The 24,719-nt window shown below is 35.7% G+C and overlaps 1 protein-coding gene across 2 annotated transcripts in view; it reads left to right on the forward strand.

Moving 5' to 3' along the window:
* The window catches only part of EDIL3 (EGF like repeats and discoidin domains 3), a 413,532-nt gene that overhangs the window by 287,966 nt on the left and 100,847 nt on the right, over positions 1-24,719 (forward strand). For both annotated transcript variants that reach the window (XM_032335811.1, XM_032335809.1), the window contains 3 exons: positions 15,338-15,493; positions 17,088-17,232; positions 21,472-21,656. In XM_032335811.1, coding sequence (XP_032191702.1) covers positions 15,338-15,493; positions 17,088-17,232; positions 21,472-21,656 — 486 coding nt within the window. The remainder of the gene's footprint in view (positions 1-15,337; positions 15,494-17,087; positions 17,233-21,471; positions 21,657-24,719) is intronic.

The raw sequence follows: 24,719 nt of genomic DNA on the forward strand, positions 1-24,719 counted from the left end.
AGTTACCTTATTTTCATTATTTCTAATGTATTTTTATTGGCATTAACTTTCCTACTTAGGTCTTGACATCATTTTCTCTTTTTATTCCTCTGGTTTCTTCTCTAACTTCTCTTACCTATGCTTTGTAGTTTCTCTGTTTTTCTCCTCCCTTCTGTCTTTTTATTGAATCTCTTCAGGTTTACTTCAGGGCTTTTTATAAACAGGGACTCCTTGAATTTTTGCCCTAGCCCTATGAAGTAATCAAGAAAGAGACAAAAATTCAAAATTCAGACCATATGAATTAAAATCTGTACTTCAAACCGTAGACCTTAGAGTGCTCTACACTCCCTTTATCGACACGATTCCACTGAACTTCATATACAGGTAGAAGTCTTTGAACAAAATAGCCACAGTTCGGTTCACTTCTGAATGCGAAACTGTGAATGTCAGAGCGTGTGAAGAAGGTCTACCCAGAGCAAGTTATCAAGAAAGATGAGTACGGTATAGCAAGAGTCCTTTAGAAACAGGTGGAAATATAGAGAAAACGGTTATGCTAGGCCAGGACTCTTGGAACAACCAACAGATTACACCCATGACAGTGCATTGCTTCTGTTGCATGCTGTTTAGTGAATGAGGTGTTTCACTTTGATTGGAAGCTTTACCAGGTGCAAGGAGTCATAAAGAGATTATTGCTTTAGGTCTGTTCACATGTGTTCTTTTTCCATCTCTTTTTAAAGAAGACAGTTAAATTAATTGAACAGATGTCAAAGCCTGGCTGACACTCAGAGTAGTGAAGGAGAGTTGAGAAGCCTTCTTATTTGGAGCTTCAGAACTAAATATTTGGTTAGCTAATAAAAATTGATTAAAAAAAAACATTTAAATTCTGTTTTATGTTTCTTGGATGAACCACACCCATTAAGCATTAATAATACTTCAGTTCTTATTTCTTTGCTTAAACCTACTGGTGAAGTTATTCAAGTGTAGAATCCTAGATATTAATATCCTAGATAATAGTTCTATTAATATCTTCGATAATAGTTCTATTAATCATTTCTCCCAGTGTTATCGTTTGTTTTTAGTAATTTGCCTTTCCAAGATCTTTCAAAGCTTTTTCATGTTTTCATAGGCAAAAAAACCCTCTCCTTTCCCAGTTACATTTTAGCAATTATGTTTAATTAAATTACATAATTAAAATAACAAGCACAACTTGAAAAAACGTTGGAGAACAAGCACAACTGACTCATGGTTAGTGTTCAGGTCAGCTGTCAAGAATGTGGGTGGTTGGTCTCGCCAAGAGCAGCCCCAAAGTGCCAGGAAGTGTAGAGCAGAGAGCGTGTTGAACAGTGGGAATGGAGAATATCAGGTGACTGGGTTTTTGGTGATCTGGAGGTTGTTTAAGGGAAATTCTGTTACAGCAGCTATAGCTGGTCCTGTCCAAATGGAAAGCTATGCACTCTTGCTCGGAGTTGTTCTTTTCATCATGATATACTTCAAACAAATGCCTTCCTCCTTAGGCAATATTCATATTCCTCCTTACACCCCACCAGCAGGGTCTCCACAGAGGATGTGAAAGAGAGAGATTCAATAAAATACATTAATAAGATCATTATTGAACCAACAGAGGAGTTCCAATTCCCCATGATTTTTAACGAGAATCTTCTGGTATTCCTGGTATTCCTGTTTTTTGTTGTTGGTTTTTTTTAACCTCTAAGTGACAATCTTTATAATTCAAATATTTAAAACTGCCTGGGAGGCTCAAGTTATTTCCGATATCACACAAAACAGATGGTTACCTTTTCTTTTTGCCTGAAGCTTACTTGTATTCCAAGACCCTACCCAAAAGCCCTCCTAGGAGGATTGTCTTTGCTGTGAACTATGCATGCTTAAATGAGTTTTGACTATGAACAATAACGTGAATTTGGAAAAAAATCATTTATGAATATAACAGTTTAAATGGTATCAGTGCAAAATCATTATTTGGCAATTTCAAATAAATATCGATACTCACATACTTGCGGATACTTGGTGTCAGGAAAAAGAGCTAATTGATCATACGGGGTTTTTTGTGTCACCACCAGAGGTAGAATGCTAGTACATAAAATAAAATCTCTGTTAAGATGAAAGTATTGTGAATAATGACAATTTATAATTTTAGGTTCTCTAATTTCTCTAATTACATATTTTCTTTAAAATAATCATATGAAAAATTATGTTTTTAACTCAGTAGAAGGACCACTGATGTTCAAGTGAAATACTCATTTCTTGAAATTGAAAGGTGGTTATAGTTAGGTGGTTCTTCCTTTGTGTTTTTCTCTTAGTTTAAGGGTGAATGTATGCATATCTAATATACAGTAACAACAAATTCCTCATGTTGTATTTTTAGCAATTTTAATGATGGAATATATATGAGTCTCACTCTTCTAGCATATCCTTTTATTACTTAATCTTTCACCTGATGCTTTTATATATATGCTAATCTAAAACCCTCATCATTAAAAAGAAAAAAATACTTCAAAAATTTCTATTCACTACTGCTTAGTAATCAATTTAAACAAATTGTCTGTTTTATGCAAATTATGAAAACATTGGTATATATAATGATTTCTATAAAATATTATTATGTAAGTAATCTATACATAATACCCTGCTATTTAATCTTTGAATCTGCATTTTTATATAGAAACTCACAAACTGGGGCACCAGAGTGGCTCAGTGGGTTAAGCATCTGACTTGGCTCTGATCCTGGAGTCCTGGGATCAAGCCCCACATCCGGCTCCCTGCTCAGTAGGGAGTCTGCTTTTCCCTCTGCCTCTTACCCTGCTCATGTTGTCTCTCTCGCTCTCGCTCTCTCTCTCAAATAAATAAATAGAAGTGTTTAAAAACAACAACAAAAAAGAAACTCACAAACTACTACTTGTGTGTGCCTCGATAATCATGAAGTAAATAACCACTAAAGGTTTGATTATTAACATGATTTTCCTAAGAATAAGCTATGTATCAGGCATTTATTTTTCTTGCTAATTGATCTTATTAAATTAATTAAATGAGAAGACCATTAAATTGAGCTGGCTTTAATATCTTAGCAGTCTAAGTAAGCAAACCCAAACCTAAGTCTATAATGAGTTAAGGTTGAGAATTCAAAACCTAAGGACAACTAACCACAAATAGCTAACTAGCTTCCCCAATTAATGCAACTGGTTAAGCTATAGCCAATCAAATAACTTCCTTGCTTTGCTTCAGCCTCTTCCGCATAAAAGTCTCTTCCCTAACCCCTATTGGCAGAACACTCCTAACCATTTGTGGATGGGTGCTGCCCCATTTGAATTTATTTTTGTTCAGATAAACTCTTGAAAATGTTGGGGCGCCTACGACTGAGGTTCAGTCCTTAAGCATCTGCCTTCGGCTCTGGTCATGCTTCCAGGGTCCTGGGATAGAGTCCCGCATCAGGCTCCCTGCTCAGCGGGAAGCCTGCTTCTCCCTCTCTTGCTTCCCACCCCCCAACCCCGCCGCTTCTGTTCCCTCTCTCCCCGTGTCTCTCGCTGTGTCTCTGTCAAATAAATAAATAAAATCTTTTAAAAAAACGTTAATATGCCTCAGTTCACGTTTTAACAATCTTCAATTGGGAAATGCTTCCTAAAGTTTCCTCAAAAAGGAGTTCTCCCTCCCCCACTTCCTAAGCAGTACAACTTTTAAAAAACTGAATGTCTATTTTTCAGTTAAATAAAATAATAAAGTAATTCCTTTTGCAGACTGTGTTTGTTTGTATTTTCTATTTGGGTTATTGCTATGTAGTGATAGGAGCTACTAGTCAGACTCACACTTGAACATACTGTGTAAGTACAACACAAACTTCTGGTAACAAGCTTGAGGTGGAGAAAAACAATTAGCTATTCATACAACTCTTAAAGCCAATTGCTTATTTAATACTGACTTTTGTCTAAATTACAACCATGAATAATTTTAAGTATGTTATTATATAATAAGAATGCTTGAAATGCTTATGCACTGTATTTTATGCTAGGTAATGAGTCCAGAAAATCCTTTTGTATGTAACCAGTGCTATTACATCAGATGGCCATAAGTCATGTTCCTCGAGAAGAGAGGAGTAAATGGGAGGAACCCATGGTCCCTTCCCCCAAACTAGGGTAGCATTTGCCAGCGCTGATTTGAGGATGAGTCTCCCTATTTCTTTGCATTGTTATTCATTCCCACCTTCCTTCCCATTTCCCTTCCCTTACAGAAACTCAGCCCAGTGGAGCTGATGTGTAACCTGTGACTGTGCCCTTCCTGTATTGATTTAGACGCGTGAATTCTTGGAAAGCATGTGATGTTATGTTGTCTATATGTGTTTTTAAGTTTAGGTGAATGGTACTGTATATATTTCATTGTTCTCTTTTTTTTTAATTTTATTTATTTATTTGACGGAGAGATAGAGAAAGAACACAAGTAAGCAGAGAGACAGGCAGAGGAAGAGAGGGAGAAACAGGCTCTCCACTGAGCAGAGAGCCCCATGCAGGACTCAATCCCAGGACCCTGGAATCATGACCTGAGCTGAAGACAGATGCTTAACAGCCAAGCTACCAGGCATCCCTATTTCATTGTTCTTTTTCACACATTCTTATGTTCGTTAGACAGCCGTGTATAAATCCGCTTCATCACTTCTGACTCTAAAAAAGTATGATTGTATGTGTGCAAGAGTACACACACATGTGCGCAGAAGCACAGATTTCACATTTTAAATCTTTAAAACCTCTAGAGATAGTCACTGAAGCTGCCTTCTTTGCTAACATAAAAAAATTCTACAGCAAATATTTGTGTGCATTTCTCATTGAACACTTGGGCAGCAATTTTTCAGGGTGTTATACCCAGAAATAGGTTGCTTAATTTTGCTAACAACTAACAGATTGAAGTAACTATACCAGTTTATACTCCCATCACCAGCAAAGGAATACTTCACCACTACTTGATACTATCTTACATTTTTGTTTTGCCAGTCTGTTGGCTATACATTACTATCTTTTCTTTAGTTTGCATTTATTTAATGTATAGTGAAAGTTTGGCTATTGCTATTTTCTTTTCCCTGAATTGCTCCTTAATATCCTTTTCTCCATGTTCTGTTGGTTTCTTCATGTCGTGTGTGTGTGTGTGTGTGTGTGTGTGTGTGTGTGTGTAAAAACACTTCTTATATTTTAGATCAGTGCTTCTCAATTACATGGGAGTTCACATATCCCTTTTGGAAGGATGGGGTCCCAACCCATTCAGGAGGTTCACAGATCTCCACTATTTCCATAATAATTCTAAGGCTTTTTTTACCATTTTCATTGTGTTCATATTGTACTGATACCACAAAACAACAGTTGGGTAAAACTACTGGTTCCTAGCTCAAATCAAGACAGAAGCACCAAATGGTACTGGTAGTTTTTTAACCATCTCCATCATGCATACATGGGTGAAAATTTTATTTTATTTATTTTTTTTTTTTTTTAAAGATTTTATTTATTCTTCAGAGAGAGAGGGAGAGAGAGCGAGCACAGGCAGACAGAATGGCAGACAGAGGCTGAGGGAGAAGCAGGCTCCCTGCTGAGCAAGGAGCCCGATGTGGGACTCGATCCCAGGACGCTGGGATCATGACCTGAGCCGAAGGCAGCTGCTTAACCAACTGAGCCACCCAGGCGTCCCATGGGTGAAAATTTTAAAGAAATTCTGCTCATTTAAAAATGTCCTTGATGAAGCATTAAGATTATTAATTTCATTAAATGCCAATCCTTGCTGTGTCTTTAATATTGTGCATAATCAATGGGAATTACACAGAAAGCACTTCTAATGAGTATTGAAATATGATAATTATCTCAAAGAAAAGCTTTTGGGGGATTGTGTGACTACAAGCTGAACTGCTCCCCTCCTTCTTATTTGATTTTTTTTTTTTAAGACTTATTTATTTATTTTAGAGAGAGAGACAGTGACAGTGCAGGGAGAGAGGGAGAGAGAGAATTTTAAGCAGACTCCACCCCAGCACAGAGCCCAACACAGGGCTTGATCTCATGAACCTGAGATCATGGCCAAAATCAAGAGTCTGGCATTTAACCAGCTGAGCCACCAGGTTACCCCAACCCCTCCTTTTAAATACCATGTTTATGGGCGCCTGGGTGGCTCAGTGGGTTAAGCCACTGCCTTCGGCTCAGGTCATGATCTCTGGGTCCTGGGATCGAGTCCCGCGTCGGGCTCTCTGCTCAGCAGGGAGCCTGCTTCCTTCTCTCTCTCTCTGCCTGCCTCTCAGTGTACTTGTAATTTCTCTCTGTCAAATAAATAAATAAAAATCTTTAAAAAAAAAATAAAAAAATAAATACCATGTTTACCTTAAGGAACAATTGACAAACCATTACTTGGTTTTTGGATATTTGGCAGAAATTGCCTTGAAAATGAACAAAGTAACCCTGCCTCATTAAGGAAGATAGCTGACAGCATTGTTGCTAGTGATAAAATTTGAAATTTCAAGTGAAAATTAGACATTTGGAAAAAATATAAGCACTGATATAAGCTCAGGAGCTTTTAATACTTAAAGACTTTTCTGATAAAATTGGTGGTGATCTTAATCAAGGTAACTTTTTGATATTATATAATAAAATGTATTGATATTTAGAGACTCTTCATAGCTCGGTAAGACCATATTTTCCAAATGGCCATTGCATGTTGGTACAAAACCATGTGTAGGTAGGAGATCTATTTAAAGTGCAAGATAAACCAATAGATTTTAACTTAACAAATATAAAAAGTTCACTAGCAGATTTATTTTAACTTAACAAATATGGAAAGTTCACTGGTAGATTTCAGATTCCACACTGCAACTAAAATTTAAACTATTGTCAAGTTTGTTTGTTTGTTTTAAATCATATTCCCTGAAGGTCCTTATTTTTATTTTCAGTGTTCCAAGATTCATTGTTTATGCAGCACACCCAGTGCTCCATGCAATACCTGAATACGTGCCCTCCTTAATACCCACAACCAGGCTAACACATCCCCCCACCCCCTCCTTTCCAAAACCCACAGTTTGTTTCTCAGAGTCCATAGTCTCTCATGCTTCTTCTCCCCCTCTGATTGTCATCCTAACAAGGAAGAATATACATGTTATCTGGAAAGGTTATTAAAATAGTTTTTCCTTTTCCAAATACATATCTGTGTGAAATTGCATTTTCTTCATTTACTTCAGCCAAAAAATATCTTGTAATAGATTGAATGCAGCGGCAAATATGAGAACCTACCTGTCTTCTCTTAAGCTAGATACTCAGGAGATTTGTAAAAATGTAAAATAACCTCTCAGTAAATTTTTAGTTTGGGACAATATAATTATTTTTAGAAAAATATGTTGTTTATGTTAAACTATATTTGTTTTATTATTATTTTAAAATTAATTATTAAGTATTTTTAACTTGTAATTTTTAATTTTTAATACAATAAGTATATATATTATATACTCCATATATTACTATTTTACTATATAATAATATATATATGTGTGTGTGTATACACACACACACACACACATCTCACAATGCTGTGTGTGAGTGCGTTTACTCTTTTGGTCCTTCAGTAATTTTTAGGAGTAAAGGGGTCTCGAGACCTAGAAGTTTGTGACCTAGCGTACTAAATAAGCCCCTGTTGGTGTTTGACATTACAAATCTCTCCTCCCAAGCTTTCACCTTTCTGTTAATGTTACCTGTAATGTACTTGGTCGAATAGAAGCCTTTAAATTTTTTTGAAGGGAGCAATTTCATTTTTCCTTTCACATTTTGTGTTTTTTTCTGGTCTTCTTAAGAATAGCTTCTTCAACTCTGAGGTCACAAAAATATGTTTCTACATTTTCTTCTATTAGATGAATAGTGTTACTTTTCACATTTGGCCCTTAGTACATTTCAGTTCAACCTCATTTTTTTTCTATATAGAGTATCAATTTTCCCAACACCATTTATTTATTAAATCTGGCCTTTCCCCTCTGCCTTGTAAAGCTTCCTCAAGTGTGAATATATGTCTGGACTTTTTCCTGGACCCCTCTTCCAATTCCAATTAGGTATTTTTCTGTCTCTAGGTTATTTTTTATTTATTTTTACTTAAAATTGTCTTGAGATGCCTTAATATTTGGCAGATTTCCCCTGTTTTTCATATCTTTTCCAAGATTCCTCTGAGTTTTTATAATGAAAATCTCTTTTTCTGCCTCATTTGCCTCAAATGTATATTTAAATGTATAATTTAAAATAAAATATAGATTTAGAATAAATTTATCTAACAGAATATGGTCCTGGATTTTGATGAAAACTGCACAGAATTTACAAATAAAATTCAGAGAAAAAATTTATTATGTTGTCCCATCCATTAAATACTGGTCTTCTGTTGTATCTTTTGGTTAAAAAATATTTTCCATAGGGTCACATTATTTATTAACTTTTTAGATATTTTCTAGAATTACTTAATTTCTAGATATTTTATAATTCCTTTCACTATTAAAAATAACATTGTATTCTTGCGGCACCTGGGTGGCTCAGTGGGTTAAAGCCTCTGCCTTCGGCTCAGGTCATGATCTCAGGGTCCTGGGATGGAGCCCCACATCGGGCTCTCTGCTCAGCAGGGAGCCTGCTTCCCCTCCCTCTCTGCCTGCCTCTCTGCCTCCTTGTGATCTCTGTCTGTCAAATAAATAAATAAAATCTTTAAAAAAAAAACATTGTATTCTCAACCTTTTATTTTTACTTTATCTTTTGAATAGGTAAGACATCACCTACTTCAAATTTCAGGAGACACAAGATACAGTACTGTCAAGGTTATCTTCCTTCTTTTCTCTCCCCAAGCTATTTCCCACCTTTTAAAGAGACCACTATTAACCAGCTTTTTGTTTTTGCTTCAGAGACATTATAATCCTGTACAAGAAAATATGTATATGTATTATTTGCCCTTTACAGTACTATAAACAGAAGTATATGACACACATTGTTTTGTTGTAAACGTCTTATTGCTTTTTCCATGTAATTTCCAGATAATTGTAGATACTCTTCTTTGATATCATACCAAAACTTGACAAGCAGTAATTTCTCAAATCACACGCTAAGAGCTCGCTCTGTTTCTCTCCCTCGCCCTCTTGCTCTCTTCCTCCTACCTTCCCTCATTCTTGTTTTTTTTCTTTACAACTGAACAGTGTTCCATTTTCTGGACTTTTCAATAATGAAATGACTTAGACCCCTATGGACAGACATCTTAAATCATTTGAAATTGTGTTCTGTTATACTCAGTGCTGGAGAGAACAACTTTGTACCTACATCAGTTTGCCTATGTATGATTATACTTGTAAGCTGCATTCTTAGAATGAAATCTCTGAGTTTAAGAAAATGTGCATTTGTCATTTATTTCATGTCACTAAATTCATAAAAGTCCTTCATAAAAAACTGTCATTTATACTCCCACTAGGAATATACAAGCTTGCCTATTTCTTTACACTTTAACAAATATTGTGTAATACTGTGTGAATTATAGTATCTTGGGGTAGATTTAATTTGTATTATGAGTAAGATTGAGTATCTTTTCAGATGTTTAAGATCCGTATGTATTACCTTTGATGTCAACTAACAAAATCTCTTGCCCAGGTTTTTCCATTGAGTTGTTTTTTTACCTATTAACAAATAAGATCTCCAAGTTTCTTCAATTAATCAGCTCTTTGCTATGATATGATTTGGAAAACATTAGTCCCATTTGTCCTTTGTATTTTGCTTTTTATCTTAAAGAAATTTTTGGTTTAATAACATTTTAAAACTAGTGCCATGATTAGAAAGTCACTTTCCTCTCAAATTATTTTTAATTCAGTATTCTCCTCTGGTCCTTTGGTGGGTTTTTTGTTTGTTTTTCATTTAAGTATTTAATTTACCTGGACTTTATTCTGGGATAAAAGGACAGACATTGATCTAAATTTATTTATTTAAGATGTCTACCAAATTATCCCAATTCAGTTGTTGAATATTCTATTTTTTCCCACTGATTTGAATATCACTTACTTCATATATAAAATTTCCTTACATAGTGGGGTCTGTTTATTGATTTTCTACTCTGTTTTATTGATCTGTCTGCTTTTACATGTGGCAGTATCACACTATTTTAATTGTTTATATTTTTAAATTAATTGCTGATACAGATTAAATGTTGATCTCACATTAAGCAAATCTGCAGAACTTTTTCATTAGTTTTTATTATTTGTTGCCTCCTTGAATTCTCAAAGTAAATTGTTACATCATCTGTCAGTATGGACAGTCTCTGTATCCCATTCTGCTGACTTCTGGAAGGAATTTCATAATCTGTCTTGGGCTCACTAGTTTATTCTGAAGCCCTGCCTCTATGCCTGAAATCACCCCATTGAAAACCTTATGTAGCTTAATTTTAAACTTTTTTTTTAACTTTAATTTTATTTTTTATTCTCAGTATTTCCAACTGGTTCTTTTTTTGTTTCAGTCTTATGTTTCAAAAATGTCCTTATCTTCTTAGGGGATTTTTTTTTAACTTTAAAATCTTGATCTTTCAGTTCTATTAGATTAGTTTTTCTAGTAATAGTTCTGTTTTTGTTTTCTTCATTTGATTGCAATGCTTGCATTTCTCAGAGAGTTCATGTTCATATCTTGGCTAGTGGTACACCTGAACAGAAGGGGAAACCCTATCCTAGCTGCAGCTGTTCCAGGTAGATTGAGGTGGTGCAAAGAGGAAGCTCCATGACAGAGTTATAATCTGTACTTATCCCGAATCCCTCTTCCCCCTGCCTCATTTGCCCCAGACACTGTTTTATCAGCATCTCCATTGCTCCATTTTACCTCCTTAGTGCAGACAGGGATGCGGAGTGCCGAGGAGGAAACACGCAGACCTGTAGTGATTGCAGGCTCCCCATCCCAGCCTGGCCCACACATCACAGCAGCCTCCCCCTGGCAGTGGACTGGAAGAGGGGTAAATCAGGAAGGAGCCAGAATGCAAAATGAAAATGAGAAATGGCAGATTTAGAAAGCTCTTCCCAAGCCTGTCTCCCATCAATAGCCCTTGGAGTTTTCCCCACATCCCAAACAGGGAGACATGTACTGGGATCTCGAAAACTCCTATTACACTAAGGGTTTCTCATGGTTTTTTGAGTTAGGATTTGATAAATCTCAGTGCCTCCTCAGGAACTTTCTAACATGGAGTCTCCAGTGCTGGATTCAGGGAGTCTTGTCAGCAACCCATGAATTTTCATTTCCGCATGTCGAAGCTAGTGGTTGGATTCACAAACACACACACACACACACACACATGCTTAAACATAGTAGCCCTAAATGTCTTATCAGTTCATAGCTTTGGAAGTTATTTCCAAAGGTATTTTCATATGGTTATTATGGTTATCAACTCTAATAAATACAGTGTACCTCTCCAAGTCCAAATTCCCTAACATCAAATGGTTAAGGTAGAAAGAATGCTTCTTTCCATTTAAATAACAACGAAAACTGAAAATCAACCCCAAAAGCAAATGTTCTAAGAGATTTCTAGGTGGCAGGTGTTATTAAATTTTTACATGCATTACATCGTATAATCCTCACATTTAATAATTCTATTAAAATCCCTTTTACAAGGGAGGAAATTAAATTTCAGACAGTTTAGACAAGTTGTCTAAGATTATATTGGTGGAAGTGACAAAAGCCAGAGCTGAAACTGTCAGTTCTTTTTTGCCTTTTGCCTGGTCTTTGCATGGGTTCGAGGCATTCTAGGTCCAGATTATGTTTCTTAATATTTATAGGGGATACCATTCACTCAAAATACCTTAAATACAGTTCTGTTTTTTAATGCCATGCAATCTACCAACTTCCCAGTAGGATAATAATTTCTCTGAAATCAAATTAGTAAATGAAAATAATCATTGTGTATTTGAATATCTGTCAAGTTCAGGGAGTAATTTTGGAATTTCTGGTGCAATCCCTGGTAGACCTTTAACATGGTATCTGGAGTGGTTCATACAGGCAGAATAAGCAGGATAAAAGGCAGTTCTCCTTATAGCCACTGTCATTTTAGAAAGAGATTGTAGCATAATGTTGGAATGTATGAAAGGGGATTACTTGCAACAAGCTGTGTGGTAGAGATGTTTCTAAAATCATGCCATAGCCTTCTTCCAAGCCTCATTTATTTCTCACAGCAATATACATTCCTGGTATTAAACTGGAGTGTAACCATGAGAGTGAAATCTTAGCTGTCTTATATTGAATATCTTATTATCCGAGCTTAAGCGTGCTAGGTGTATAAGAACTCAAAAATGTAAGACTAGTAAGTGTTATTAATCCCAGAACCTGTGCTCTATAAATTTTTTATTGAATGAAAACAGTGTTGATATTTAATTACAAATACCAACTGAAAGTAGATAGAACCCAAGTTGGGTGCTGCATTATTATCTGGAATTCCAGCTCCCTGAGCTGGAACTCTCAGAGCCTATAAATATTAGAGTAAATAGGAATCTTTTAAACCATCATTTCTAATGATTTAGAGAGAAACATGTACTCAAATTTTTTCTGATTGTTATACCTCCACAATTTAAGCTTTAGAAAATGAGCCTACAGCTCATCAGCCAAAACTTGAGCAGAGATAATTTGGCTATCTATAAGAGGTATAAACAAGATAATTGAAACAAGATAAAAGATAATTGAAAAGGGATGTTCAACAATATCAAGGGTGGAATTTGACTTCCAAAATGGGAAGAAAGATGATTCTAAGTGTCCACTATTTATGTTGTATACATTAAAATGGTTTAGACCATGAAGAGTCTTAGATTAAAAAAAGAAAAAGCAGATCATATGTGAGATATGAAAGATTTTTGCTCTTCCATAGCAATGTGCTAATTTACCTAACATACTGAAATAGTAACTATCTTTTGGAGGTTACCTGTTCTTTTTTTTTTTTTAAGATTTTATTTATTTATTTGACAGAGAGAGATTACAAGTAGGCAGAGAGGCAGGCAGAGAGAGAGAGGAGGAAGCAGGCTCCCTGCTGAGCAGAGAGCCCGATGCGGGACTCGATCCCAGGACCCTGAGATCATGACCTGAGCCAAAGGCAGCGGCTTAACCCACTGAGCCACCCAGGCGCCCCAGAGGTTACCTGTTCTAAACTCAAAGTTAAAATTCCAAAATCAAGCTTTGGAGAACTATTTGAGACAAATATTAAGAGCCATAGGTAAAATTTACCTTCATGGAGGATATTCTTTTATTTAGACCTCCAAACAAGAATGGGATATAAAATGTATTCATGTCAGAAATGTTGATGTTGGAGTATTAAAATGAGAAAAGTAAAACTGGACAGCTGAGTCAACTTACTTAGGATTTTAGCAGAAGAGACCAAAGACCCAGAACTTAACAGCAAAATTATTGTTTGTAAATTCTGCATTATAAGAATGAAAAGGGGGCATGTTTATTGGCCAGTAGCTGGGAACTACCCCACCCCAGTTCTTTACTCATCAGAATTCCAGGTTTTCTTTTTACATGAGTCAAGACTGCCTTTTCCCAAGAGAACTGCCTTGTGAACATTGGTTGGGATGGATCCTCATGATGTTCCGTGAGGGAAGATGGGACTGGGAAACTCCCAATGAAGAGGAAGGTAGACTTTGCCCTAGTGGCAAATTTTCCAAAGCCTAAAAGAACATTTGCTACATGAGGGATTCAGGTTTACCCATAACACACTTAACACATTTAAAATCTATAAAACCAGGGGAATAAAACATTGTAGGCCTTTAGTAAGTCATACTGATTGTAGGGGGTGGGAAGGTTTTAAGGATTGCTTTCTTAGTTCTGATTTTTAACTTTTTGAATATGTAACATGAATATATATTTAGCTTATAGTTTATAAATGCTATATACATAGTGACCTATAGAGGAGCTGGTTTCCACATGCACATCCTCTACAAATGTTAATAACTCTTAGTCTCATCACAAAGTGAAAAACGCTAGTCACTAGCATGAATCTGAAGATTTTCTTCTTTGGGAAATGGTATCAGAATTATTAACTTAATATCAGAATATGAGACATTAAAATTGTTGTGATTTGTAATTAATGAGAAAGGAGCTCTATAGCAATTTGTCAAGAACATTTGAGGCAGTACCTTCCTACTTAACTGAAGATTTTATAAACATCGTAAGGGTTGTTTTTTTTTTTCAGTGCTCCAAAATTTATTGTTTACGCACTCCATGCAATACGTGCTCTCCTTCATACCCATCACCAGGCTCCCCCCCTCCTCCCCTCCAAAACCCTCAATTTGTTTCTCATAAGGGCATTTTAAAGTGAATGGAACAATTGTTTTTAAAAGATTTATTTATTCATTATTATTGCCCCATGCAAGCGGGGCAAGGGGCAAAGGGAGAGGGAGAGAAGTAGATTCCCCACTGAGCACAGAGCCCTATGTGGGGCTCTATCCTATGACCCTTGAAATCATGATCTGAGCCCAAATCAAGAGTCCAATACTCAGTTAACTGAGCCACCCAGGCTCCATATATGAAGAAAATATGTTTCTTACCTTGTGGCATTTATTTATAGAGTATCAGAAGGAGCTCCGTATAACTATGAAAAAATATTACTTTTATTAGATGACTGTTATTCTTGCAGCAAACTATTAAAAGGTGATTTGGAATGGGGAGAATATATGGAGAGAAAATACCCATAAGAAAATTTCCATATGCTTAAATGAAGAGAAAAATAACTGTGTTGAAAAACCCTCCAATAACCTCTAGGAGAGACTACAGTAGTAGTCTGTAGACTATAGACTACAGAGCTAGCAACTGAGGATGCTTATGTTTGGTTTTTTGTTTGTTGGTTGGTTTTTGTAAGTATGGTTACCTTTATCTTATTTTTTATTCAGTGATCTCAGAATGATTTTCATTTTTAATTTTAAATGGAAATTTGTTGAACTCAAAAGAACTGGAGACACATTAAAATTATATTGATTTTACTGTTTCAAAGTAATGTCACTGAGGCAATTATGACAAGATAATACATCCATTTTTTAGTTTCCTAAGTTGTATTTCCATATTGTAACCAACCAAATGTTTTTCATACTAATATTTTGGCAGCAAATCGTGTTTTTCAAACTTTGTTCACAAATATTGCTTACTTAAGAAATGTATTCCATTAGAGAAAGATCTTGAAGCTAAACTTAACATACTCTTAATAATCAACTGAAAAAATACAAGAAAATTACTGTATTTCTGTACTATTTTAAATCTCTACTAAGAAATAAAAATGTTCCATTCCCCAAATTGATATTGTCAGTATTGCTGAAATATTATTGAAATATGTTGAAAGCAGTGAGGTTACCATTGTTTATGCCTTGTCTCCTCAGATAAATTTACAAAGAAAAATGAGAGTTACTGGTGTGATTACTCAAGGAGCTAAAAGGATTGGAAGTCCAGAGTATATAAAATCCTACAAAATTGCATATAGTAATGATGGAAAAACTTGGACGATGTACAAAGTAAAAGGCACCAATGAAGACATGGTAAGACTGACTTAACATATTTAATTTAAAAGTAAAATCTCATTAATAATCATTGGTTGCTAAATAGTTACTGACTCTTAAACAGAAGCCTTATACAGTTGTGATTTTTTTTTTAATTGGACTAAAGGGTGTAGAGTACAAGGAGTTTTTCCAAGTAATAAATGTGCAGCGGCTACCATTTAAGATTTTGTCAGATTTTAATTGGTGGTTATATAAACACTTTATCACAATATTAGCATACTCCTGTGTATGATGATTAATTTTTATTTTAAAAAATAGCTTTCAATTTCATTTTATTGCTTTGACAGATTAGCACTCTCCTTAAATAAGTACAGATCAAAATTACTATTTTTTTTTAATTTTTTTATTTTTTATAAAAATATTTTTATCCCCAGGGGTACAGGCCTGTGAATCACCAGGTTTACACACTTCACAGCACTCACCAAAGCACATACCCTCCCCAATGTCCATAATCCCACTCCCTTCTCCCAAACGCCCTCCCCCCAGCAACCCTCAGTTTGTTTTGTGAGATTAAGAGTCACTTATGGTTTGTCTCCCTCCCAATCCCATCTTGTTTCATTTATTCTTCTCCTACCCACTTAAGCCCCCATGTTGCATTATTTTTAAAGAAAAAAAATTGTTACTTTTAACAAAAGTACCAAGTGATAGAAAAGATGTATGCTTATATATTTCACATTAGAAAACAGTTTTGTTTTTCAGCAGAATATAATACATTAGAGAAAATGAAAATAATATCCAGTGCCTACTTTGCCTTTTCATATTATAGTCCCAATTTTTTATCAAATTTTCCTCAAAAATTTTAATTTTAAAAATATCAGGACTGCAGCTCATCCCATTTAAAACCAAATGGTTAAATTCTAATAAATTTTATGAAAGATTTTTTAAATACTTAAGTGAAATTAGGTAAAGTTTTCTGATTATTGTTATATGAAAAGTAAAACAAGAATGAGATTTAAAAGAATTAAATTTTCAGATTTAATTTTTAGAGGGAAACACTGTTTTTCACTAGAGATAGATATGAAGACTTTGATTCTCTCATCCAGTGACCTGGGACTGACTGATAAGGAAATAATCTGGAGGAATCGTACCCTGAAGCATCATAAAGTCTGATCATAGCATTAGAGAGACTGAGTGATCAGAAAATACTAGTGGAGACTGCTAGCCAAACCAAACCAAACCAAACCAAACCGAACAAAAACACCTATAAATACTAAGTAGCATGAACAGATGGTCCCAGATTAAGCTGAAAGGTTTCAGGTGCCCATTTCTCAAACAAAGTGAAGAAACTCTCCCCTGACTCTGAAGGACTGACCTTAAAATCGACAATACCATCATAGTAGAATATAGATTATGCCATAGACCACAGTGGTTTATAGCTTTAATTAGGATTTTATCTATAGGTCTTATATTCACTGCTAAGGACAATGTGCTTCTTAAATGCTCCAGATCCCTAACATACTTAATCCAATTTTTGACGCATCACATTAGATAGGATATAAGGTCAATATATGAAAATAGGTAAAGAAGCTCTTGCCATTAATAATTTCAAACTCTATCTTATCTCTTTACCCAGGTGTTTCGTGGAAATGTTGATAACAACACACCCTATGCCAACTCTTTCACACCCCCGATAAAAGCTCAGTATGTAAGACTCTATCCACAAGTTTGTCGAAGACACTGCACTTTGAGAATGGAACTTCTTGGATGTGAACTGTCGGGTGAGTCTCATATTATCTATTTCTGTATTTTCTTTAAAAGAAAAAACATATATTTGTATGTAGTCTACTACTAATTTGCCATTTTCCAACACTCACAGATATTAATTTTGGCTACAAAATGTCTAGAGCACAGTTAGTGGAGAAAATTTGTGTGTGTGTGTGTGTGCGTGCATGTGTGTGTACGCACGCATGCACACGTGCGCATGTGTGCATACGGGTACATGCGTAGGATAAACAAGTTCCAAAACATGCTGCAGAATAGAATTAATGTAGAAGGAGCAGTGTATTTCAGAGAAAGCACAATAAACTCTCACTGGGAAGTTCAATCAGATTTAAGTGTGTCTTGCTTTTAGGAGTAAGTATGATTTATGTTTTGTGACAGAAGTTCAGTAAATACAGGAATCTGCCTGACCCCACAAATTGTAGTTATGTTTAGGCTTCATGGCATAGAAAAGTAAGCTTTATCTTTGTCCATCACCATGAGAACTTGGTTTTGTTTTGTTTTGTTTAGGTTTTATGAAACATGTAAATTTATCATTCCTCCCAGGGAGGTAATACTTCAAAACCATGAGAGCTACTATAAATTCATTCTGATATCATTCTTATCTAGCAACCTGCTTACTGTACAAACACTGATTATCCAGCTCAGAGATAAATCTATCAAAGGATTCAGAGTTAAATAATTCTTGTCTTCCAGGAGCATCAGTGCTAGATATAAAGATCAAGACTTAATGTGTGGATCTCACAGTGGTCCCATTTCAATATAGCTAGATTCTGAACTAAACAAAAAACCTTTTCTAGGCATTTCACTGTGCTATATTTTTGGTGGTGGTTCTTGTATTTCTAGCATCAACATTTAAAAACTATCTTTGCCACTATGGCCTGAGATGATTTTGTTCAACCAACTGTTTTGTAAAAAGCCAAAAATTCATGTGTGCCCACTTTTTAGCATGAAAGACTTTATCAGACTTACAACAATGCCATTTAGTTAAAAATAGGACACATCTTTCCAAATGGACAACTGAGAGCTTTTTATTCATTTCAAAAGAAATGCACAGACATTGAAATGCATACTTTATATCTCTTTCTCTTCTCTTCTTAGGTTTCTTTGTGATGCCAAGAAAGAGAGTGATTTTTAGCAAATGAAAGTTACTATTAAAAACAGCCAAACTCTAAGTGAACCCATTACATTTAAAGGAATTAGGGACATTTGGTCAGATGAGTGAATCTGTTTTAAGAATCACATTTTCATACTATCTATGGGCATCATTTATAAAGTAACCAACATATGGTTTTAGTACCATTAATTATCCTAACAATGATGTTTTCTTTATTTTGGTAATTTGAACCCATTTATTGACAGCCAGAAATCTCAACAGAATCATTGCTGTGCAGTTTATATTACATGTCACTCTATCATCACAGGCCAGTGTCATCCCTAAGTCATTCATCATAAAGCAATCAAGGAGAAGCCAAGCCCCGTGGTTTTTAGTTGTTTAACATTGCCATCTCCAATTTTCCAGACTCTTGATTCATGGGGGTCACTCTTTCTTACAAGACACAGTTACACCCCCAAGGTATGAATATATTTTACTTTCAGCTTTTACAGGAGGCTACACCTGACACTTTACAGATTTTATGTTCTTAAAAGAAGCCATACCCCATCTCCCGATTCCACAATTGATTTTAAGCTTGCATGCAGAGGATAGAAATCTCTCAATGGATGCTTTTAAAAGCTAGGACACCTCACTCTCGAAATAATCAATTTTTTGTTAATACTTCATTTTGCTCAGGTGCTGTCTGTTCTGGTAAAAGTCTACACATCTACACATATGAAATCATGTGGATGAGAAGGAAAATTTGTGGTGTGAGGCAAATTGGCAGAGATGTTAACTATAGCACTAGAAATAAACAGTAATATAATGTGCCAAAGGATTTCCCACAATCCCCTGCAATGCTGTAAAGCACAAGTCTGCCTTACTGTATTCAGTAAGCTGTTAAAAGGATCTCTCAGCCTGCCCAGAAGATCAACAGTTAATCTTTTCCCTAGACACTTAAAAAAGAAAAATCCCCTAAATTCTCTGACAGGAGTATGATTTAAGATAGTTAGAATGAAATGAATCATGGCTGTAATTAGAGGAGGACTGGTCATTAATTCACCCATTCTTTGAAAAAATTATTCAGCACTTGCTCTGGGCTAGATACAGGACAACAGAGTGGGTATGAAATGAATTCTATGATGAAGCAGAAGTGATCAAAATAAAGGCATCTGACTTCAAATATTATATCACAAAAGGAGAAAAACAACTTCCCTTTCCCTTATATCTTTCTTCAACCCAAGCAGTTTTACAAAGACCCCACTATCAGGGCAGGGTGGGTGTAGGGAGCGTTGGTGGTCATAATAGAAAGATCAGAAATCTATAATGCAGACAATGCATGTTACCTTAGAACTGCCAGCAGATAAACAGCATGTCATTAAGATTTTGGAATTTTCTAGAATCTTTGAAATTTGTCATGCGATTTTTCTCCTCCAGAAGATATATTTAGGAATTTGAACTATTTTTACCTTGAGACTTAGGGTCTAGGTCTCCTACACCTGAATTCCAGCAAGACTTGTGCTAAGGCGCATAATTGGCTAACCCTCCATGTCAGTTTTGGCCATGTTTGTATAGGAAAGGCCATTTCCTAGAAGGTGGAGGTGAAGCCAAACATGGAGAAGCTTCAAGAAGGCAGTGATCTAGATTGACTAGAACAGAAAGCTATTAATTATAGTTAAGAATTATTTTTCAGTGAACAGTTCTAAGCTCCCTCTCTTAGAGCCTGAACTTAAAACAGCCTAGTTTCAGAAAGTGTAACCAGTCCTACTACATTATTTTAGTGCTTACTGATCGGCCGATCTGGTGATTTAACATTATGTGTCAAAATGAGCTTTATGGAAATAACATTTACTGAATGTTAGCTATATGCCATACTGTTTCTAAATACTTTAACTAATTTCTTAGAATATTTTTTGAGGTAGTTTATTATTATTACCACCATTTTACCAGTGAGAAAACTGAGGCATGAAGTGGTTAAATAATGGGTAAAAAGCCACAGAGAGACTAAGTAGGGAACCAGTAGAGTACCAGGAGATGGCCTTAATTGGAGAAATTCCCTTTTTCATCTTGGGTTTCTTGATGATCAAACTCATCTTGTGTGTTCCTTGGTCAAAATGTAGCAGTTGTACATACGGAAGACTCAACCACTGACTAATATGATAATAGAATCGTGCTTCCTATTATGAGCTTTGTGAGTGGAATTTTATCACAGTTGTAATTCAAGATTGGAAAATTGTGTGTAAATTTCTTTAAGAAATTGTGTGTATGTATATGGGTATGTACATGTGTGTGGGCATATATACACAAATTCTCATTAACAGACAAACCCAAATTTCATACCATGACGAAACTGAAAAGATATGTTCCAGATTTGAAAATCTTTCAAAAATATCCAATACTAGAGGTCACTGAGTATGATCAAAATGGAAGTTTTTATAAGAAAGCTTGTACAATAAAGATTTTTGCTAGAATTACCTCATTTTCTTCTATTATCTATTATTTTAAATTCTGTATTTGCACAGTGCCTGGCACATGGTATCCATCGAGTAAATATAAGCTTCCTCGATGTCTAGAGGAAGCCATGTTGGTGCTATCAGAATCAGCGGTAAGGATTAACAGATATTTCTCAGAAAACAAAATGCTGTCCAGTTTGAAATACACCATTGGAGCACTTTGTGAAAATGACTTTGTACTGAGGGAATTTTCATTTGCAATGTTATGGAAACAAATAAAAGAAAATCAAGTATACTTTGTGAGAAAATGTTCTTTTTTAAAGACACAATGAAACTGTTGAAAACCAGGGAATAGTCATGAGGCTATCAGTAATGAGATAGGAGAGAGCATTTCAGCCTTGTTTTCATTTTGCAAAATCATCTATCACAGAAAAGTAGTTTGAATTGTCTGCCTTGTTTTCAATTTTTCCAAAATATATTCAGACAAAATAGCCTGAATTGGCTATCTTGTTTTTCGATTTTGTTCCAGATTTATTTCTGATTATAGACTTTTTTGAATTTAGATGCTTTCTCTTTGGGGAAATGAATAGCATTAAGCTTCATCTTATTTTGCCTATCCAAAATGAACGTAGAAAACTTCCAGGGCAATAAATTATTTTTCTCATGGAATCCTTCTCATTTTCTTCCAGGCTGTTCGGAGCCTCTGGGGATGAAGTCAGGACATATACAAGACTATCAGATCACTGCCTCGAGCATCTTCAGGACTCTCAACATGGACATGTTCACTTGGGAACCAAGGAAAGCTCGGCTGGACAAACAGGGCAAAGTGAATGCTTGGACCTCCGGCCACAATGACCAGTCACAATGGTTACAGGTAATATTTTCAAAAAGCCTTTCACCAATGCCTGCTCCTCTTCCTTAGTAGATTTCCTGTTGGCTAGGTGAATGTCAGAGTCCTTGCCTTCATTCTCATTTAAGTGTACCTTCCTTCCTCTTTGGCTTACCTAAAATTGGTAAAACAAAAATTCCTTAGGAAGCCATAGCTGTGTGCTGCATTTACTGTGATGTTAATTTATAGGTGCTTCTGTCAGACTGATGCCCTAGATTGTGCCAGATCACAATATATATAGGTCAGTTCAATCGATTATGAGAACATGTGTATCTTAACTCTCATCTATTCTAATGCATCCTGTCGGTATTGGTTTGAAAGTGCCACAGCAGAATTCCAGACTGGCCTGAAATCATGCCATTGACCTGCAGAATGTTCCCACAGAATCATGACTCCTGACTTATTAGCTCTTTACCTGTGGTTGCTAAGCAATGGAGCAATTTGATTACATTCTCATAAGAGAGCTTGCCTATACAAGGAAAGCATAGCCACTGCAGTCTATTTATCATTTGCAAATGAAGTGCAGTTATAGTCAGTGCTTTATAAAAAGAATCTTCTTTTAATGCATTTATTGCGGAGTACTTTTAAATATGCGCAAATTTGTTAATGTCTTCTGTGGCAAAGAAAAGTAAAACAGCTTAATTCCATAATGAGGTCATTTTATTTGAAAGATAGGAGTTTCATTATTGATTTTTATGCTGTATCCGTGAGTTTCAAAACTGTGGTAATTTATTACATTTCTGAAAATAACAAAACAATTATAATAGCAACAAATGTTACCCCTCATAGAACCTGATTTGCCACCTGAGTCTGTTCTAAGTCACCTGAAATGTCCAATAGAATCTTCTCAACAGAAATAGTCACTTTTCCCTTGACTTTCCCCTGACATTCTGTCTTGATCTCTATTGATCTGGAGCTTTATTGGGCTCTTTCATTAGCTATTATGCATAAAGGGTAATTCATGTGTGTTTTTCCTTTTAATGTTTTATGAGCTTTTTGACAGAAGGGTGTATGTCTACACACACACACAAACATACACACACACACATACACACTCACACTGCGTATTTCCTTTCTCACCATCCCCTCTGCCACCTCCCTGATCTAGGCTACCACTCCCTCACCTGGGTTTTGCCGAAGCTTCCTGACCAGCTTTCCTAGTTCTGGTCTCACTCTCTAAAAATCCACTTCCTAAATTGTGAGCAGTGAGTGATTTTTTTTTTCAAAAATGCAAATATGATTCTCTTACTCCCTTTCTAAAACCCTTCAATTGCTCCCTATCAGCCTCAGAATAAAGTGCAGATTTCTTAATATAGCTTCGAAGTTTTTGCCGGAGTTGGCCCCATTTCATCTCTTACCACACTCTTCTAAATTTGCTTCACTTTCTCAAACCAAATGTTCTCTCTTTCAATGCCTTTATAAAGGTCCTCTTCCTAGAGGAAAAGAACAGAAAGAATACTTCTACCCTTAGTATCCCCTGCCTTGTCTGGCTGATGTCCTCAGCTGCGGTTTGAATGTATTTTCCTCTGGGAACCCTTTGCTGCTACTACCAGCTTCATCTTACCACAGTAAGATCTTACCACTACTTACAATAGTACTCAGCTCTCTCCTGAGTACTACTGTATCCTCAGTAATCCTCTCACTGTCCATTATCACACTGTATTGGAAATTGTGTTCTTAAATTTGACTGTTTGCTCCAGGAGGGATGAAACTACATTTGCCTTTTGTGACTTTCTCAGCTTGTTGTCCAGTACCTAAATGAATAATACTTGTCGTAACACTTGACATGGTAGGCATTCAACGAATATTTATTGAATGAATGAATAAGTGGATAAATTGAAGAGTTCAAAGTATAATTCAAGTTATCGATTTGGGCCTCAATGGCATATCATTCTGATCCTCAACTGGTAATATCCTCGAACTTTAAAATAATATTTGAAATAGAAATCTAAAATCTCATGTTGGGGGCTCCTGGGAGGCTCAGTGGGTTAAGCACCCAACTCTTGGTTTCCACTCAGGTCATGATCTCATGAGTTGTGGGATAGAGCCTGTGTCAGACTCCCAGCTCATCAGGGAGTCTGCGTAGGATTCTCTTCCTCTGCCTCTTCCCCAGTTTGTGCATGCACGTGCGTTTTCTCTCTCTCTCTCAAATAAATAAATAAATATTAAGAAAATAAAGTAAAATCTCAGGGGTGCCTGGGTGGCTCAGTGGGTTGAGCCTCTACCTTCAGCTCAGGTCATGATCCCAGGGTTCTGGGATGGAGCCCCACATAAGGCTCTCTACTCAGCAGGGAGCCTGCTTCCCTCTCTCTTTGTCTGCCTCTCTGCCTACATGTGATTTCTGTCTGTCAAATAAATAAATTAAATCTTTTTAAAAAAGAAAAGAAAAGAAAGTAAAATCTCATGTTAATGATCTAGTCTTTATAACATAGGAGTTAAAGTTTAATGATATGTAGACTTTATGAAGTTTTCAAGTTCTTAATTTGAAGAAATCATGGAAAAACCTTTTCCTACTGGTTAGACTTGCAATATTAAACTGGTTCTTTGTTGCTGTATAACATTTTTTAATTGGAAATAGTCTAGTCATACTCCAGATTAACTGGATTTAGCTAATATTATTTGCCTGTCATAATGCCATGTAGAATAAGACAAAATATCTTATACCCCATAAGTAGCTCAGATAGGCTGGCTAGCAGACTCCAGAAATATCTACATGAAAGGATTGCCAATGGCAAATATCCTTAGAAAGATAAAATAAAAACAAAAATTTTTTTTACATGAATCAGTCTGTAATCTTCAATCCAAACCTCCATCCATCACATTTTTTTAAGATGACTTTTCAACTGTCTTCTTAAAGTCACTTGCATGCTGAAATTGATTCATTCTGTTGGTGACAGATTTTCTGTCAATTCAAGGACCAGTTCTTCCAGTGTGTGTTTATTTTTTTGTTGTGTCAAAACATATTCAGAATCTCCAAGGCAAGGTAAATTGACATCTTTTCTTATATATATTTTTTTCTTTTTTGACATCATGTAAGAATTGCTCCAG

The sequence above is a fragment of the Mustela erminea genome, chromosome 3 (assembly GCF_009829155.1).
Source record: "Mustela erminea isolate mMusErm1 chromosome 3, mMusErm1.Pri, whole genome shotgun sequence".
Taxonomy (NCBI): Eukaryota; Metazoa; Chordata; class Mammalia; order Carnivora; family Mustelidae; genus Mustela; species Mustela erminea.